The 18,864-nt window shown below is 43.6% G+C and overlaps 1 protein-coding gene across 17 annotated transcripts in view; it reads right to left on the reverse strand.

Annotated features, from left to right (window-relative positions):
* The window catches only part of plekhg5b (pleckstrin homology domain containing, family G (with RhoGef domain) member 5b), a gene marked incomplete at its 3' end in the record, with an annotated part of 68,247 nt that overhangs the window by 1,920 nt on the left and 47,463 nt on the right, over positions 1-18,864 (reverse strand). For 9 of the 17 annotated variants that reach the window (XM_084068571.1, XM_084068560.1, XM_084068575.1 and 6 more), the window contains 11 exons: positions 7,514-7,702; positions 5,925-6,095; positions 4,918-5,016; positions 4,031-4,231; positions 3,470-3,580; positions 2,896-3,183; positions 2,655-2,774; positions 2,363-2,495; positions 1,891-2,006; positions 1,299-1,456; positions 104-1,141 (listed from right to left, as the gene is read on the reverse strand). In XM_084068571.1, coding sequence (XP_083924697.1) covers positions 104-1,141; positions 1,299-1,456; positions 1,891-2,006; positions 2,363-2,495; positions 2,655-2,774; positions 2,896-3,183; positions 3,470-3,580; positions 4,031-4,231; positions 4,918-5,016; positions 5,925-6,095; positions 7,514-7,702 — 2,624 coding nt within the window. The other 8 variants (XM_084068572.1, XM_084068569.1, XM_084068567.1 and 5 more) reach the window with 6 other exon arrangements.

Below are 18,864 nucleotides of genomic sequence, written 5' to 3' on the forward strand. Positions count from 1 at the left end.
AAACACACAAAACTAAATCAAAATACAGATACATATACACTATAGAGAAGCAATACAATACGTGTTTAATTAATGTAAGTGAGCATAGAGTGGTATTACTTACGAGGCAGTGAGTGTAGAGTTGAGGACCAGAGTGTTGCGTATCCTATAAAGCTGGGCTAGTGTCAGCTTCTTGTGCTGTTGTGCTGGAGACTTTTTGCATTGGGCCAATGTTCCCCCTGAGCCACCTGTGCCCGCCAACTCGCACTTCCTCTCTATGGAGGCAGATGGCACCGTCTCCCCATCCGAGCTGCCACGCTGTGCCTCATTGGCATCACAGGCCTCTGCCAGGGCTGCCTGGACCTGCCTGGCTTGTGCCATCGTCAGAGTGGCACAGAGTTTATCCGCGGTTGCGGAGTTAAGGGAGTCATAGGACTGGCCTAGGTCGCTGGGAAGCAATTCTATGCAGTTCTGGCCCAGTTCGGTCAGGCTCTTGCTGTAGGACAACGATGTGGCGTTTTCCCTTTCGCTACATGTGGACCGGTCGTGGGGCGTGGGGGTGTGTGCACGAGGGCGGGACGCGGGGACATCACCGTGCAAGCGCTGCAGAAGATTGTCCTCAGAGCGGGACATGGACAGCGTGGAGGGCCTCTGGAGGCAGTGGAGCCGGGACTGAACGTGGGGCCGGCGGCGAGGCTTAGACGACTGGATGACGGACAGCTGGGACCCGAGGGATGTGGTGTCTCCTGCCTCCTCTTCTTCCTCCCCCTGCTCCGGCTCTTTTTCTTCAGCATCCTCCTCTTCCCCCTCCTCCTGTTCAACAATTGCGGCCTCCGGTTCGCCCCCCTCCTCCTCCTCCTCGGTTTCCTCCCCCTCACTCTGGCTTGGCTGTGCCTGCAGCTCTCTCAGGAGGGACTCCGGGGAGAGGGTACCGTAGGCGCTATCCATGGATAGAGAGCGGCTCTGGGGGTCCAGCTCCGCGCTCTCGGGTCCTACCTCTGGATTCTGGATCTCAGGCTTTATGGGCGGGGTGGTGTCCGCGCCTGAGTCAGACGCTTTGTCGCCAACTTCCCCTGGAGCTGTGATTGGATAAGGAGAGTCTTGGTGTTCTGGCTCATCGATGTCCATCACTGACAGGGTCTCAGTTGAGCCATCTGATTGGCTGAAGGGAGAGAGGGCGAGTTAGCTTGACCAAACGTTACATGCAAATTGACATCAAATGGTGGTGCTGTGTAGAGGGAAATAGTCATGTCCACTCACATATTCATGGTGATATGTGAGTAGTTAAATTATTGATTATTTAGAGTTCCCTCAAGTACCTAGTGTTCTGCTGGTCTTTGTGTATCAGCCGTGGGGAGCTGGTTGTGGAGGTGCTGCTCTCATCCTCCTCGATCTCCATCTCCTCACCCATGACACGTGTCTTCAGACTACTCTGTTGCCGGAGAAGCTCCTCAGTCCGAAGCCTCTGGAGCTGGTTCTGAAACACATCAAAAAAAAGATATATTCAGCATCCAGAACAGTGGCTTGACTATTCTGTCCTGTTAGAAGGCATCGGATGGCAGCGTGTTTTTCAAACATTTTCTTGTCAAGGACCCCTAAACTGATCTGAAAAGATTTTGTGCTAAAATGTATTCATATGGGCGTCCCATACAATTTATTTTTCAAGATTTAAAAAATGTTATGAAAATAGGAGATCTACAAGCTAACAATGCGTGAGCTTGTAGATCATCTATTTTCTAACAGCTGTAATATTATTATTATTCATATAAAATAAAAGTATAAAGTAAAAGTTATGATACTGTTTTAACTACTTTTGTTCTGAACCCCTTGAAAAACCCCATGGGGGTCCCCGGACCACACTTTGAGAACCACTGCTGCGGGGAAATGGTAAATATGAACTGGTTCTCCTACCTGGACATTGCAGATGGCATCTATCCAACTTCGCCCCTGGGTGGCGCTGTTGGCTTGGAGAGTGTAAGCTGCCACTGCACTCTTGAACTCATTGAGGTAGATGAGGGTGAATGAGCCTATGGGGAGGAGCCAGGAGAGAAAAACTCAAATCAACTTTTCAGGAGGTGAAATGGAGCAGTGTGAAGTGATTTTGAATGTCCATCCAAATACAGGTCAACTGATAATATCGATCATTCCAGTGACAGTCACTATATTTAAAGTAAAATAATTAAATGCAGTTACTGCGTTGGAGTAATAGAATAAATTCTCCAATCCAAAATCCTTTGGTTTTTGGTACCTTATTTCTAACCAATATACATTATTACATGTTTACTGCCTCTCATCGTTGATTGATTCTGATGCTGATGTAAAGCTTATGTGTGACCCCAGGAAGAATAGCTGCTGCAATGTGAGTTCATATACTGTCTCTCACCAGGGTCTTTCAGCTCCTTGCAGATGACGTTGTGAATGAGGAGAGGTTGGCGGATGACTTTGACCTTCTCCAGTCTCTTCACAGGCTTGGTGATGAGCAGCAAGTCCGTGAATAGGAAACAATAGACATCCATCTGGATGGGAAACACGCTCATATTAAATATGCTATACTTTTTGTATACATTATACCATTCCAGTCAATTTCAAATAAAGCAACTATAAAACAAACCGGATACACTGTGATACATAATATTGGTTAAAACAGGATAAGAATGAAAAACAGTCAGTCTTACCCTGTTGTCTTTGCCTTCTTTCATTCTCAGTGCTCCCTCTAGGTGAAGCTGTCGAGTCTCCTCCGGTGACGTGCCCCTCATGGGGGCCATCAGATCAAAGTGGCTGTATTCTTTAAGGATCTGAAAGACACGACAAAAAGGCCACCATTTAGTCACGTCTCAAACTAACTCTTGTTCACGACCAAAGAGGCTCAATAATCAGGATATTGATTAAGGGTCAGCAACAACGAGGCACTCTCACCTTCTCCACTTCCTCACTGCTGCCCTCCACAGCCTCATAGGACTCTATGCGGGCAGAGATGGTGGCCAGTTTCTGTCGCTCTTGCCGCTGCTGCATCTGCAAATCCACACTGTTGATGAAGCCCTCCACTGTGACCACCATGCTGCTGATGGCGTCGCGGGCTGATGACTCGTCCGTCTTCTTGAGTACACTCTTGAGCAGCAGGGGGTATTTGGTAAGCCTCTGGTGAGGCTTTGCCAACATGTCAATCAGCTTCAGACGGTTACACTCCTCCTTTGTCTCTCCCCACTGAAAAAGGACACAGACACAAAGAAATGTTATAAATTAAAACGATGAATGAATACAATATCAGACAAGGGGTGCATTTTGAAGATTAGGGTTGTTTGTGCTGACAGCACGATTAACCACTCGAGTCCCATTTAATATTGTTCATAAATAGCCGACTCCACAAGCTCACAACGTGATGCGTGAGCTTGTAATATTGTAGGTCAGCTATTTTTGAACATTTTGAACATTAGAGAGATGTCATTCTGACAAGACGGTCAAACTTGCAATAATAGAAGTGTTAACTGACCGTGACATAGGTTTTGAAGAGCTCATTGTCCCTGAGAAGCATGCGCATGTATTCCATACATGCCTCCTCCTCCATGCAGTAACGGATGTAGGGCTGGAACCTGGAGCCAAACTGAACCAACGACACAGGAACAAACACACCATGAGTCAGAGACATTAATGACGTGCACGGGGAAGACATACTTTATTGCCACTTGGTTGAGGATCATGTCACGTCCTGCCCAAAACAATTAGATTGGAAGAAGCAAACAACTCTAGTGCCTTCGATCATTTGAAAGACTTGTTTACTGTATCTATTAAATACACAAATAAATTGATTCTTTTCTATAGTAGTTTTCTGGTGAGTTGTAGTCAGTATAAGTTCTTTGCATGGTGTTTAGAGTATTAATATTAGTCTATATAAATGTTCTTTGTCCATTCTCACCATGCAGATAATACAAAGGCTGTATGGTCTCTTTGTGTGCAAACTAATTCGTGTTTTGAGAGTTAGGGGGATTCTTGACAACATTCTTCCTTTTTTTCCTCCCTTTTTTTTATAAATGCAGGGTAAGAAGCAACTCACCGTCCTGAATCCTTGATGGAGGTCAGTGGGGTCGAGCAGAGCCCTGGCCTGCCTGGCCTTCTCCAGGGCAGGAAGCATGACCTGGTTCCACAGGGCCGTGTGAAGAAGAATGAGGTCCTGGATGTTACTGAACAGCTTGGTGGGCTCCACCTCCGTCAGCAGCCCACTCTCCTGAAGGTTCAGCAGCCCGCACAGGAATAGCTGGAAAGAGGACAAGAGCAGCTCTGAATATGAGATCTCATGTTATGCTCCTAGTGATGCTCAGTCTTTTTTTTTAATTCAATGACCCCTAGGTTGATATGCATTAGGCCACAGAACTCCATTTGATACCATTGTGTATCTCTGAGACCCCAATCTACGTTGTAAAAGCCACAGTGTTAATTTAACTAGACCAGTTAGAGTCCATTTGGAACCCTGGTGGTCCCTGGACCTGACGTTGAGAAACAGTGAATAAGACAATCTAAGCACTACAGCATAAAGCTCACCACTGCAAGTAAAATGACAAAACTGCAATCAGACAGAGTTGATAAGAGATGTTCCCCAACAGAACAGACCCACAGAAGGTACAGATTACAGAGTAATAAACCTGATTATGGACAAAGTTCATCCTAGTTGCTATCTTTGTTTAAAACCTACACAGAGGTTTATTGTCTCGTGTCGTCTCATGAAACATGCTACGAAAGACGTTGTGCTGTGTAATAGTACAGCGTGGTACCATGGCCAAGTCATATTACATAATAACTACATAACTACACTGATTTACGCACAGACGTAAATCAGTGCATTATCTGTAAGTGTGTGTGTATATGTGGTGTGTGTGTTTGTATGTATGGGAGCGGGGGTTGAGGACAGCACAGTAGTTCATCATGTACAATAACTGTACTTACATCAGTGATGACTTTGAGTTTCTTGATGTAGGTAGCTTCCGTGTGCAGCAGCTCCCATATGGCCTCTTGCTGTTGAGACTGGCGCCTGGTTAAGACCTGCTTATGAGTTCGCACAGACGTACACACACACACACACAAACACCAACATATGACAAGCTTGTTTTGATGTACAGTATCATGTGTGATCTTTAAACATCTATACAATGTATATGTTGTCATAATGTATGACCAAAATAAATCATTCATTCATTCATTATTTGATTGCATCATTATTCCAATGACCTAGAGCAAGGCAGCATATTCCTGCATAATTGCATCATACACAGTGACGATTAACCGCGAAGATGCAATTACCCAGATAGAAGTTGGAAGAACCAGGTCAAAGTCATTGCCATTGTTACCATGATGATAACACCATTCACACGGAACAAAGAGTTATTATCTGGGCCATCAAGATAAAGACAAATCAAACACTGAGTGGGTTTAAATGAAGCTCACAGTCGCACAATCCCTTGATCATTGCACACACACTACACAGTATGGTATCAGGCACATACACAACATGGTAAAATAGGTTCTAAAAATTATAGTCAGGGTTGAGTACAGTTTATGAGAGTAATAATACCCTTTCTGTGCCACATTGTTTAGAGATCATAATGTGAAACAGACAGAGTGGCATTAATTCCCATGGGAGAGTGTTTGAGTTGCGGGAGGGGGTGCTCAGGTGTGTGCGGCTCAAATAAGCACATAAGGAGTGAAGGTTAAGACATCAATGAATGTCTAAGTGAGTACCTACACACAGTAGAATCATTAGTGTTAACTCTGAATGCTCCTTGTGTGCTCACAAGGAGCATACTGTGTAAACACAGTGTGTGTGTCTGTGTCTGTGTCTGTGTGTGTGTGTGTGTGTGTGTGTGTGTGTGTGTGTGTGTGTGTGTGTGTGTGTGTGTGTGTGTGTGTGTGTGTGTGTGTGTGTGTGTGTGTGTGTGTGTGTGTGTACACTCTACCTCCGGGTTGTCCAGTAGTGTCTGCCAGCTGTCCTCCAGTGCCAGGTTGGTCTCCTCCTCCTCCTCTTCCCAGGCGTCCTGGTGGAAGGAGAGCTGCCGTGGCACCTTAGGGAGACCAAACAACGTGTAGCTGTGCAGTTTATTCTGGAGCTGCTCCACGCGGTCAACATCCTGTTAGAGACAAAGGACAGAGAGATGGGGGCATGAGCGGAAGGTATTCCTACTACAAAACTGAAAAAAAAAATAACCCACCAGGCAAAACAGCTTAAACTGAAACAAAGCTGTATTAGTCAAAACAACGTCAACGGCGTGACGGCGTGCGAGGAGAAGCCAGAACTAATGTCATTGTACCTTCTGTGTGGAACGTTATTGTTACATTCCAACTGTAAGGGGGGACAAGCCTGTGTATTAGCATATAAATCCTCTCCTCACAGGCGCCTCAATTCTTAAATAAACTGGTAGCTGCTATTCAGTCTGGCAAGCCTCATGTGGTTATGAAAATGAGCTCTGTGCATTGGGACCAGCTGAACAATAGAGGAGGTGGCCACAGCTATACAATGGAAAAGGTATAGAGACACAAGGTTTTATGTATTAGAAACATTGAATAAAAAAGGTCCCATCGAAACAGTGCTCATCTAGGATCATTGATTACAATTATGTCACGTTTATGTCGGTGTCTAACAATAGCTTTAGAGGTAAACTGATCTCAGTTTAGCATTTCTATTCCAAGAAGCTCTTTATGACTACGGGCACTGGCCATGTTTCCCCCTGCTTTGTGCAGGGGCCAAGGGGCCAGGTCTCAGAGGTGGGACTCTGGCCTGGTCCCGAATGGGTTAATAAGGGCTGGGTAGGCTGAATAGAGATGGGCTCATGCACTGACTGACAGGTGACTGACAGATACTGTCTTTCTCTGACATCTGCTACAGCGCAAGATGTGACCTAAGCAGGGAGAAGAAGACAATGGGAGTGTGTGCGTGGGCGTGTGCCTGTCTGTGTAATTGTGTGTGTGTGTGTGTGTGTGTGTGTGTGTGTGTGTGTGTGTGTGTGTGTGTGTGTGTGTGTGTGTGTGTGTGTGTGTGTGTGTGTGTGTGTGTGTGTGTGTGTGTGTGTGTGTGTGTGTCTGCCTGCCTGCCTGCCTGCGTTTGTACATGCGTCTGTACACGCATGTGGCCGAGCAAATAAAATTGGTTTCCATGTGAAAGAACTTTCTAACTCACAAAATCCCATTATAAAATGGAAAAAATTAAGTGAACATAAAAGCCCTTTCCTCACCTACTCAAATCCAGCGCTGTTGCATTTGTTTGTTCAGAGTAAAAGTATACGAGCCGACAAGACAGGGGGCTTTGAAGGGAAATGATCTCACTGGAGCTCAGTGGATATGACCTCCTGACCTCCTCCTCCTAACCACAACCGGCTACCGTTTTGATTTGGGGTTTTTGTCTTTGACATATCCAAAGTCCGCCTTATCACTACACCGCTTTTAAAGCCACAATTACGTTTGAATGTTAAAGGGTTGTGATTCTTTGGGGACACGCAAGACATGAAAACATGGGCGTTTTTCGCTCTGCGAGCGGCCGAGGTGTCCTTACCTTGCCGAAAGCCCCGGCTGCACCACCGCTGAAGAAGCCGCTGAATCGGCTGGCGGCACGGTTCTTCCAGCTGTCTGGTCCCCCCCCCACGCTGGGCAGGGAACCCCCGATCTGTCCCAGGGTGTCTGGGGACGGGATGTTCGCCTCCCCCAGGAACTCTGTCATATTCTTCCTCCGTCGCGCCTGACCCTGCAATTCAGAGAGTAGACAAGGTGAGCGATTTACATGAAGCCAGGTGGAACTTCAGTGGGAAGAAAAAGGGATTAACAGAAAAAGAAAGAATAACAGAATGGAATGAGGGATGACATCACCTTGGGGGGGAGGGAGCACTTTCCAGTGACACGGATGGAGAGAGCAGGAGGAGGAAAGAGACAGATACACAAAGGCAGGATAAACAGGAAGTCAAAGGGGGAATTCGGAGTGAGTGACATCAGCAGGACTGTTAAGGGGATCCTAATGGCTGCAGTCACAAACAGGAGAGGGAAGGAATGCCACTTCCTCTGAGCGAACATTCGTTACATCACAAGGAACGAAGGGGGGGGGGGGGTACAAGATTGTTCCATAGGAACGGGTGGTCAGGGTCTGGCCATTGTTCCACCTCCATTGTTACCCTGTCAGCAGGCCCAGCCGCGCACCCTTGCACATGCAATCTCAATCCACTTTTACGAGCGCCAGGGCAAAGCAAACAAACAAGGAGCTACCTCAGTATCTGAGGAAGCAGTTGTTTTTGCCATCGGAGTGTCAGTGCCGAGGAATCTACTGGTGAGGAGTCAACAACAGTCTGCCCCCCCCCCCCAAGCCACCCCACTTTGTAACACAGTGACAGAGAACATACATTCCTTCCTAGACCATGTTAGTGACTGTTGACCAAATCTTTTTCAAGAGGAAATTATTCTGCCGATAATAACCAGTTTGACATCACACACATGCAATCAAGATTTAAGGACACATATTGGCACAATAAAAAGCAAAATGTGTTACCAAGTCCCTGGGAATACATCAACAAGTAGACTAAGAATAAACAGAAGTGTGGGCCATATGTCACTACAACCTGGCTTAACATACTGTGTGCTGAGTGTATAGCATAGCACACACAACCCTGTGTACAAAATGCAATATAAATATTGTACACAGTTCCAGTAAATTTTGTTCTACATTACACAGACCCCCATTTGGTCCCTTTTTTGGGAAGACTCTCTAAACCACTTAACGAGAGTAATGGCACGCAAATGGTTTATGCTGGGTCAGACAAGAAGACAGGAATTCTGAGTGGGGGTTCTGAAACTTTTCAAACAACTCAACGGCCTTTAATCTCTCTTAAATATGCGTAAGAGAGAGCAGAGGGATTTTGTATATCACTTTTAAAACAAAACTGAGAAATCAGCAGAGGGAAATAGAAAGCAGTGCAATTCTTTCTTCCATATTTAGAGATGCTTCATTAAGGGGGAAACATGCCATTTCCCCTGCCTAGTTGAGGGGATTTCTGGGGGATCTTGCGACAGGAAAAACATGTTCAGGATCCCGGGGTGGTCATAGGGACTCTGGACCCTTTCCGACTGACAAATACAGCGTAAACTAACAGTATGCTATTTCTACAGTATAGATTGGTGTGGGGTCTGGAATTTTTACTTTTAAATGTTTAAAACATTGCATGAAAAAATAGACAATAAAAATGAAATATAAGGAAGATGATATTTTGCAGCCGATATATAATATGTCTAAGAAGATCGGTTCACATGTACCACTAAACAAGCTAACGAATTTCCTGGAAACTCCACATGCCCACGTTTACCCTTTAAAATCTCTTCAACAAAACTGTATTGGAAAACGGAATTCTCGAAGACAAACACAAGCAAAAAATGATGTACAATTATACAGCTCATATAAATACAGAATAGAGCCACAAGTTAACCGTACTCACCAGTGAAGCCAGCGGCATGTCAAAACTAACAAAAACCATCCTAATCCTTCAATTGGATTCATGGATAGCAGCCCATACTGGTGCCAGCTGCTGTGCTCTCTCAACTTCTAGCCTCCCCGTTCGCCCTCCACCATACAATACACAAACACGCTATATTTGCATGTCCGAAGTGTCGACAGCTGTGAGAATTTGGGGTTTTTGTCCATCAAGAAACTTCTATTGAACTTGAAAATGTCCCGGTCCTGACTCGCAACAGTTTTTGACTGTCTGCCACACACTTACTAGGCCGATGTATCCCGCTGTCTCCGACTACACCCTGGTCACAGAGAGTCTCTTTGAACTGGGAGGTATCTCTTGCCCTGTCCCGCTGTCCAAACAGTGAGAGGTGAAGTCTACTCACAGAGCGGTCCAGCCTTGCTGCATTTCGCTCAGACACTGGCTTGATGTCATAGCAACCAGGAGGATCCTGTCCCATTGTGTTTGGCAGGAAAGAGAAGGTGGAGCCACAGGGGGAAAGGGGGGTTTCATCTGCATATTAGGAGGTGGGGTAAAATAAAAAAAAGGGAAAAGAAGAAAAAAAAAGTGTCTCCCCTTTGGTTAAGTGGCATTGGACCCCATTTCCTTATACGGACTCCCCCCACCAACAACACGTGAAACGGACCCCATACCCCACCAGCCACGGCTGTCACAAACTCATTCCCACACTAAATTGTTTCCATTTACTATAAACCCCTTCAGTTCTGTCCAATCTGGACAACTGGGAATGGGAATTTTGCCCAATGGCCATTTCCTACTACTCTAAGCGAAAGCAAAACTTTTCACTCAGTGCCACTTTCTAATCTAGTTGCGGTGTCATTTCAAGTCATATCATTCTACGCAAATCCATTTTCTATAACCGTCCACTATTTCCTCTATACCCAGGAAATCTCAGCTGACAAATTACTATTGAAAATGTATGTTATGACTTGAAATTGGATTTGCGGTAAGTTTTGTTGTCATTCCATTACTGTATGAGCGTATGCAGTCTGTATTGAATCACTGTTTTGCCCAGAAACAAAGCCCTTCTGGCTGACCACAACAAGGAACTAACGGACGATAATCACCTAACGGGAAATTCTCCTTGTTGACATGCTTGTTCCAATATTTTAGGTAGGCTGCTCAGTAGATAAGATCAAGCATGCACCACCCATAAAATAGTTAGTAGAGACGCAGACATTTGGAAAAACATGCAACTGAATGTAATCTAGGGCGGCCATACTTCTGCAGGAAGCAATTCTTGTTCTTATCTAAAATATGAGCAACTTCTGAAAAGTAGCAGCAAACCTCAAGAGCACGGACTAAACCCCTCATCTCGCTAAGCAATGTTCACAATGTTTCAGGAGTCTCTCCTTTGTAGACATGTCAGTCCGTGGTAGTGGCTAACTATCGATTATCTTCTTAGCGAATAATCTATTGATTACTTTTTCAATTAACCGAATAATAGAGAAGTGTGTTTTTCTTTTTTGTAAACATTTTGAAAGAAAAACACATTTGTCCCACCCAAAATATTTGTTTTTTAAATTGAAATCAAGTATCGATAATTATTTTTGTATGATCCATTACATTGATTAGTTAGATTAAATGTTGCACCCCAAGCAGTGGCTCAGAGTCCCTGACCTCTTTTTCTGGAGCTGACAGCTCTGGGAACTCAGACTGGTCCAGTGGGGCTAGAGGGGGGGCAGTCAGGTTAATGATATCAAGTCTTGTGTTCACAGCCTTATCTCATCACTGCCTTTTGTGGCATTAACCTTGGCTTGGAAGCACAGGATGACAGACCCCCCCTAAAGGGAAAGGGAATGTATTAAAACCAAGTAGTCACACACACAGAGAGCAGCACCAATACCTTAAAACCCTTTGTTTATACTGGTCACCTGATAACGATTCCCCTTGATCAGGTGAGTTGATTAATGTTGGGAAAAGAGTGCAACACTAACTTCCTGAAAGTATGGGTCACGCTCATACATACAGACGGGTGACAGACTAAAGGGAGAAAAAAAGTAAACAACAAAGTACCTTAGTAAGGCTTTTTCATGATTAACGGTACAAGCTTGTTATGATCCTATTATGACATGTGTACCTATATAATCATTCAAAAGTATGAAAATGGAAATCTAAATATCTTCTTACATACTGTTGCTACAGGACATATACAATTATCCATATAAGGAATTAAAAATTAAGTCAACCGCAAAAAAAATGCATAGGATTTATTCCAACATCAGTTTCACCTGTCTACCCTCTGCATGTGGTGAAACTGACCCCAACCCCCCCCCCCCCCCCATCATATAATGAAATAGTAAGTGTTTATACAATTGAAACCATTTTGAATCATGAAGAAACCTTACTAAGACACTATGTTGGCTTTTCCTTTCATTTGTCACTTGTGACACACACACACACACACACACACACACACACACACACACCAGTGGCCGGGAAATGTGAATACATTGCAACCCTTGATGGTCAACCTGCATACTGCACGTTTCAAGGCCATTTCCATACCACTGGCCTTGCTCCAGTAATCAAGGCCTGTCTAAAACACTGCAACAGTTGAACAAATAGAGGCTTTCAGCCCTGAGGGGGAGAGGTATAAAAACAATGCTCTTGTCACTTAATGGGACCCTAAACAACAACAAACAACATGGATAAAAAGTATACCAGCATGATCCTACTGTGTCCAATACAAGCTCAACCACCCACTCACAGACCCCCATGGAACCCACAGAACCCCATGGAACATCTAAAATTTCCACAATTGAGGTGCATCATACAGCAGAAAATCTTGACTAGTCAGTGCCACCAGTTTGAACCAAGCATAGAGAATATTAAGTGCTAGCACCAACAGAGGCTGTGAACTCAGTACAATATCAAGTTTTAATTGCACGAATCCCAAGTAATGGACATGTCAAGTCATCTCACCTCACAGCCACTGGATAGGGGTTTGGGGTGAGGTGCCACCTCTGGAATCTCTGAGTCCACATGCAGGAGGTCCCAGCTACGCCAGGAGGAGAGGCGCCCAAAACGCACCATTATTTTTTTAATTTCCTTTTTTTGATAAGAGACACAATCCTCAGGCAGGAACACTTGTTAAATCCAAAAGTCAAGGAGATTCCATTTTCAGGGAAGCCGGGGAGCGTTTTGCATAATAGAGGAAAGCGCAGAGTCCAGTGAAGCGTGTTCCCAGGTAGATCCTTCCCCTGCTAAAGCGACTATGTGGTCCTGCAGGTTGTACTCTGCTCACACACAGCGTCATAAAACAATTATGACTGCGTGGGTATCCAACCTCCGTCAATCTTCACCTAAACTAAAGCACTGTGGGAGGTTCATCGTCTAGCAGGCACACACAGACAGACAAGGGAGTCAAATAGGCCACATCACTCTCTGTCACACACACACCTACTGCCATGGATACACACACCTTGAAGGCTTTCTCAAAGACAATACATGCTCCTTGCTCCGCCCACTCCCTGTGGAAAGGAATATTACAGCCTCACTCTCTCCACCCCTGACTACTTAACAAACACAGACTGTAAAACACCTGGGTGTTAATTTAACCCGTAAGGGTTCATTTGGTTACAGTTATACGCTCTCTGGGTCCCTAATGGATACATTTACACTATGCACACAAGTCACCCTAAATCCACAAACACACACACACACACACACACACACACACACACACACACACACACACACACACACACACACACACACACACACACACACACACACACACACACACACACACACACACACACACACACACACACACACACACACACACACTTATTCTGAACCGGCTGGATTTACACAACACAAATGAGAACAAATATTTTGGCATATTCACACCACTGCATTAACTTAGTTGATTAGTAAAATCCTGAGTATTTGTTTAACTCTGAGAGTGTAAAAATTACCCTTACAGGTCTATTTAACACATAGTGTTAACACTAGTTTTGAAATCAATATCTTCCTTTTTGCTGTGAATTATTTTGTGTATTGCGTATTCAGCATTCTTCTATTCTTAAATTAGACCATTCAGCATTACAAACCAGTTCTCTTTCAATGGCAACTGTATGGACATTATTTTTTACTTGGAACTATTATGTGCTCTGCATCCCAGATACTTCCTATTCTGTTAAACAATCTATACTGACTGTGTCATTAAGCCTCAATACATGACTTATGTTGATTGGATTATTGTCATTGTCACTTCCAATCACCATCAGGCTGTCTTGCTATCTCACCCCATCAAAAGCAGCAATGATGACTTCTGTGAAGACACTCCATAATGCCATTGTCATTCAAAGTGGCGCAGTGTTAAATGACGATCGTCCCCATTGTGCGTTGCCACAGAGGTCAGCTAGGGAGAGATCTGGTAGCTGTTGAATTTTGTAGCAAAGTCCATTGTCATCCAGACAGTTTAGCGTATTTAGCCAGTGTAACAAATGGCACTGTTAAAAAAGAAAGAAACCAAACTTCCTATCTCTAAATGAAGTGTTGAATGCACTGTATGTGTGTTTACAATGAAAGCAGACAGTCAATATGAATACAATATCACTGACCAAGTTTTCTATTCCGTTGTTTGTGGAGAAGATATTGTATATGAAAAGGTTCTCTGTTTTGGGCAAAGACAAGCTAAGATATGAATCAATTTCCTATTCTCTTTTTTTTTTACTTTAATAGTTGTAGTTACTTTTTCATATCTTATATTTCATACTATTTTCTCTGATCTGCCCTCTGAGAGCAATGCATCAAGTCCTTGTATGTAAAAATACTAGCCCAGTAAACAGATTCTGACCCTGAATTTCCCATGAACGTAGATCTGGGCTGTACACGTCATCATGGTGCCTTCGGTGCCTCCAGGCGTCTTGGCTTGACTCAGTTCTTTCATGCTTTGTCGGTTACTAAACACCTCCATCACCTCCTCCGTCTATTGCATAACCAAGTTTTCTCTCCCCAAGGCTATGCCAGCAGACCTCTCAATTCTCCTTTGTTCCTCTCTCAAGGCTATAGGCCACCTTTAGTGTAATATGAACCTCACAGGGACAGTGACAAGATAGGATTGCTGTGCTTGCGTGTGCTCATATCCTATTTGAGTAATATGGCGTACCGTGTGAGAATACCACACAAACACACTAGGCAGCAGTTGTCCCTGGAGGATCCTAGGTCATCAAGGAGCCAACCATTTGGTAATAATAATAATAATCTCAGTAATAATGCTAGCCAGAAGTAGTAAAAAATAATAATTTAATCATTCCATATTTTCCTACATTTTAAAAATGTACACGTTCATAGGGCTGTCACGATTATGAAATTTAGCTCAGCGATTAATTGTCACTCAAATAATTGCAATTAAGGATTTAATTGTGTTTCTGTCGTTGAACATTGGAACATTATGAATACAAATTACATTTCTTTTTGGCTTTTAGGCTTCGTAAACAAAAGTTGCACGGGGCAGATATGACAAATAACTTATATATTTAATTATTTCATCCTTTCAAAACAGAGATTAATAGTGGAAGTAGCGAATCTACAAGCTCATTTGCGAAGCCTTTTCAACTTGTAGATCTGCTATTTCCACTAGTTTTGAAATGTTTGAAAAAATATGAACATTTTTTACATTATGACAATTATGCAAAAAAAAGTGTGATTATCTAAAATGATAGCAATTATGTAATAATTGTGAGATACCACAAAATAAAATGGATGCATGTTTAGTTTATACCTATTTTATTGGTGACACACCTTGCAATGTATTCTAATATTCAAATACCATGTCAATGCAACATGACAACCCAGTCAAGTATATTTGGCTTTATCATAGCAAAATGGATGTTGGAGCTAGAGTGGCTGTATAGGAAGCGGAAAGTTTCCGATTCGATCCCCACAGGCACGTGCAAACATAGGAGCCAACCAGTGCCCGAGCACCTACCTGACTGCCTTCATAGGAGAGTGCCCTTTTAATGCCTACAAAATGTATCTCATTTATATAGCTCTCATTCAATTCAAAGGCTAGGACATTTTGTTTTCCCCTCCTGATAAGTCTGTTTTTTAGCAAGAAACAAGAGAACTGGTGAGCTCTAACAAACTCAAGTCTTCAGACTATGATGGGTGCCGATCCAAAAGCACAAAAATAGCAAATTAAGTAATCAGCACTCGCAATAAGTATGTAACCTTTTTAAATAACTTACAGAAGCAGAAGGAAACAGCCCTGGACCTAGGACAGCGTTTCTTAGAGATGTGGGTGTGAAGCCTGGGTTAAGCCATGGCTAGCACGTCTATCTCATACAAAAGCGTGAACGTGTTAGGTTGCTTGACTGGGTCTAGATTGTTTAGCTAGTCTAGTTTCTAAATTTGCTACTGTCCTACGGTAATGAATGATGAATAGGTTATTTTCTTTTTCTACTAAATTCAGTTTCCAAATGTTTTTATGAAAATGTATTTGTATGTGTGCGTGTGCGTGTGTGTGTGTGTGTATTTACAATGTAATACACATTGTAAAGTGCTTTGGATAACAGTGCTAGAAAAATGCAGACCATTTGACATTTATGGGTGTGTTATATAAAGGAGCAATTAAAGAGTGCGAAGATCACTTTAGATCCTTACTGGAAATCATAACTTAAGTGTCTTGACTGGCAGGCTGGCCTATCTTTATAAGTTACTGTATATCATGTGTCCATGGGGGTGTAAGTATCTATTCTGAAGAAAGCAGAAGCTAAAGATAAGTGTTATCTTTCACCAGAAACGTTAGCTGATGGACACAATGCTGTTATCAACTAATTTGATTAGATCTGTTGTTAAACACTTAACATAATAAAGCAGTGCTTCACTCAAATTTAATTTGGGGATGGGTCCCTGGTTGGGTCCCTGGTTTGAACCTCAGATCATCCAGGCTTGATTCTAATTTGCCACACACAAATCATGACCTGAAATCAATGCATGTGCACTCCTGAAAGTTTAGCCTTTGATACTATAAAGAGCAGGCACGCGTGCATTTTATGACGAGTGCCAAAGCCACTGCCATAGAAACTCCAAAAGACTGCAGTCAGCAACCAGAAGGCCAAGCAGAGACATTGTCTTGCAGGCTGGTCCCATGGGCTGAGACCCAAATGGGTCAAAGTTCTTCTGCTCTTGGGTCCCCACAAGATGAGAGTTAGTGTGATATGTACAAATCACCTTGTATTATCCCAACACCCTGAAGACAAGAAAGTCAAAGGCAAGCCCTAGACTGAAAGGTTTACTGTGAGAATTCCTGTTGTGCAATTGGAGCTAACTATGGAGCACCCGTTATACAGTCAATACAGACTTTTACCATCAGGACGACGGTACGAAGTACCAATGTTGCAGGCTAGGGCTTTGAGATCATTTGACAAATAAAGCATTTATTTTTCTAACTCATGCATTTCCACTTCTCTGCCGGCTCTACTAGCTATGCTTCTCTCTCTGTTCCTTCCAAACTCTCAGTATACAACAAGTCTGGTCTTTCCCGGAAAATCAGGTTTTAGTTCTGTCATCATTTTAAATTAGCTTTCACTTCCATTTTAGGTCCCATCGTCAATACTCAGTTATTTCCTCTGTGTTTTGGTCTATTCCCTTATCCTTATCCCTATCCTTTTCCTTATGGAAAACAAAAGGAATCACCTGCTTTCGATATCATTAATACATTATTTATTACTTTTCTAGGAAGAGTATTACTTTCCTTCCCCCTAGGAGCTGTGGTGGGGGGGGGGGGAGGAAGGTGGGAGGGTATGTTTTGTCTTGCCTGTGTTTGTGTCGTTTAAGGAAAACAAAATAAAACAAAAAGCTGTCTCTGATACGTTGTACGCTTGATTGTATTGTACAAGGAAAAATCATTCCTGTCCTAAAAGGGGGTCTCGACTGTCAAATGTCCTCTGCTGAGAACCCCCAAAAAATGGCAAGTCACAAAAGTCCACAGTTTTGTTTTGTCTGCCTGATCTCCAACATACACTGACCTTCATCAGGGTTGTGCATGGCACATTACTGCCCCCCTGAGGACAACACAGAGAGCTGCTGCTTTCAGGGAATGATGACACTAAAACAATGGGGTTGGTTGTTTGAAGCACAATCAGCTATCAGTTTAAAAATAACAACCATGATGTACAATATGGTACATATACACCAGAAGGTTAAACTGCTTTTCTTTTTAGTCTAAAAATGTCCTCTGGTACAAACGTTTTGGCAAGTGATTTTATTGTGACTAATAAAATCGGAGCAGTAGGAGGTAAGCTATGACTAAAGGCTCTCTTTCTTCAGCAACGCCCAGTGTTTGTCTTAAGGTAGTGTGTGTTTTTTACTCGACCACAGATGGCTGGAAAAGGCCGTACCACCAACCTCATCTCTGAACCTCTACCTGTTTCCAAGCCCAAGGCAACAGTGACATCAGAGCTACGTTCGTTGACAGTATGCACATGCATGCATGACGTGCGCGCGCACACACGCACACACACACACACACACACACACACACACACACACACACACACACACACACACACACACACACACACACACACACACACACACACACACACACACACACACACACACACACACACACACACACACACACACACACACACACACACACACACACACACACACACACACACACACAAAGTGGGTCTAGACTCGCCTCAAGGGAGGATTACACCCGTTCCCTTGTTTTCACTATGCAAAAGAGACAGGGCAAGCCCACACAGGTCAATTATATAGACTTGACTTGAGTCACTACTAATGTCTGGCTGTGAATGGGTAACATTATTTGACTGTCTGTACTATATACTGTATGGTCAATAGAATGTATGCATGTTGCATTTGCTATATCACACAGACAAAAGAGTGTAAAATAAAAAGTCCTCTCGTAGCTCAACAGGTATACGTGTCAGTCTATGGATCAGTGGCGTGCACAGACATTTTGAGGGGCAAGTGCTCAAGTAAATTATACGTTTTTTTGTTTACTTGGTCTGCTCTTTTTTCCCTCTACACCTATACCTCTTTGCCAAAAATAGCCGATCTACAAGCCCACAGGCTTGCCCACAGGCTTGCTCTAGCCCCACCTAGAGTCTATCTGTGCACGTCCCTGCTATGGATGGACTATGGATAAAAGACAAATGGTCCATTTCTATCGACTGCAACACAGCACAACATGTATTCACATAGATCGGGACAAAGTGAACCCGGTGACTCTCTGTCCTAGTTCTGAGCTCTCTCTACACAGCAGCCAAGTAGACCGTAGTCGTATACAGCCAGGCTCTCTCAGCACTTCATCTCAGTGCCAAAGCAACCACTTCCTATAGGTCACAGGATGCCTGGGATGGCAGAGTACTGAGTGAGCTCACCCTCTGTGTGCCAAGGCCTGGCCCAC

Source organism: Gymnoscopelus microlampas, assembly GCF_963454915.1.
Source record: "Gymnoscopelus microlampas genome assembly, chromosome: 10".
Taxonomy (NCBI): Eukaryota; Metazoa; Chordata; class Actinopteri; order Myctophiformes; family Myctophidae; genus Gymnoscopelus; species Gymnoscopelus microlampas.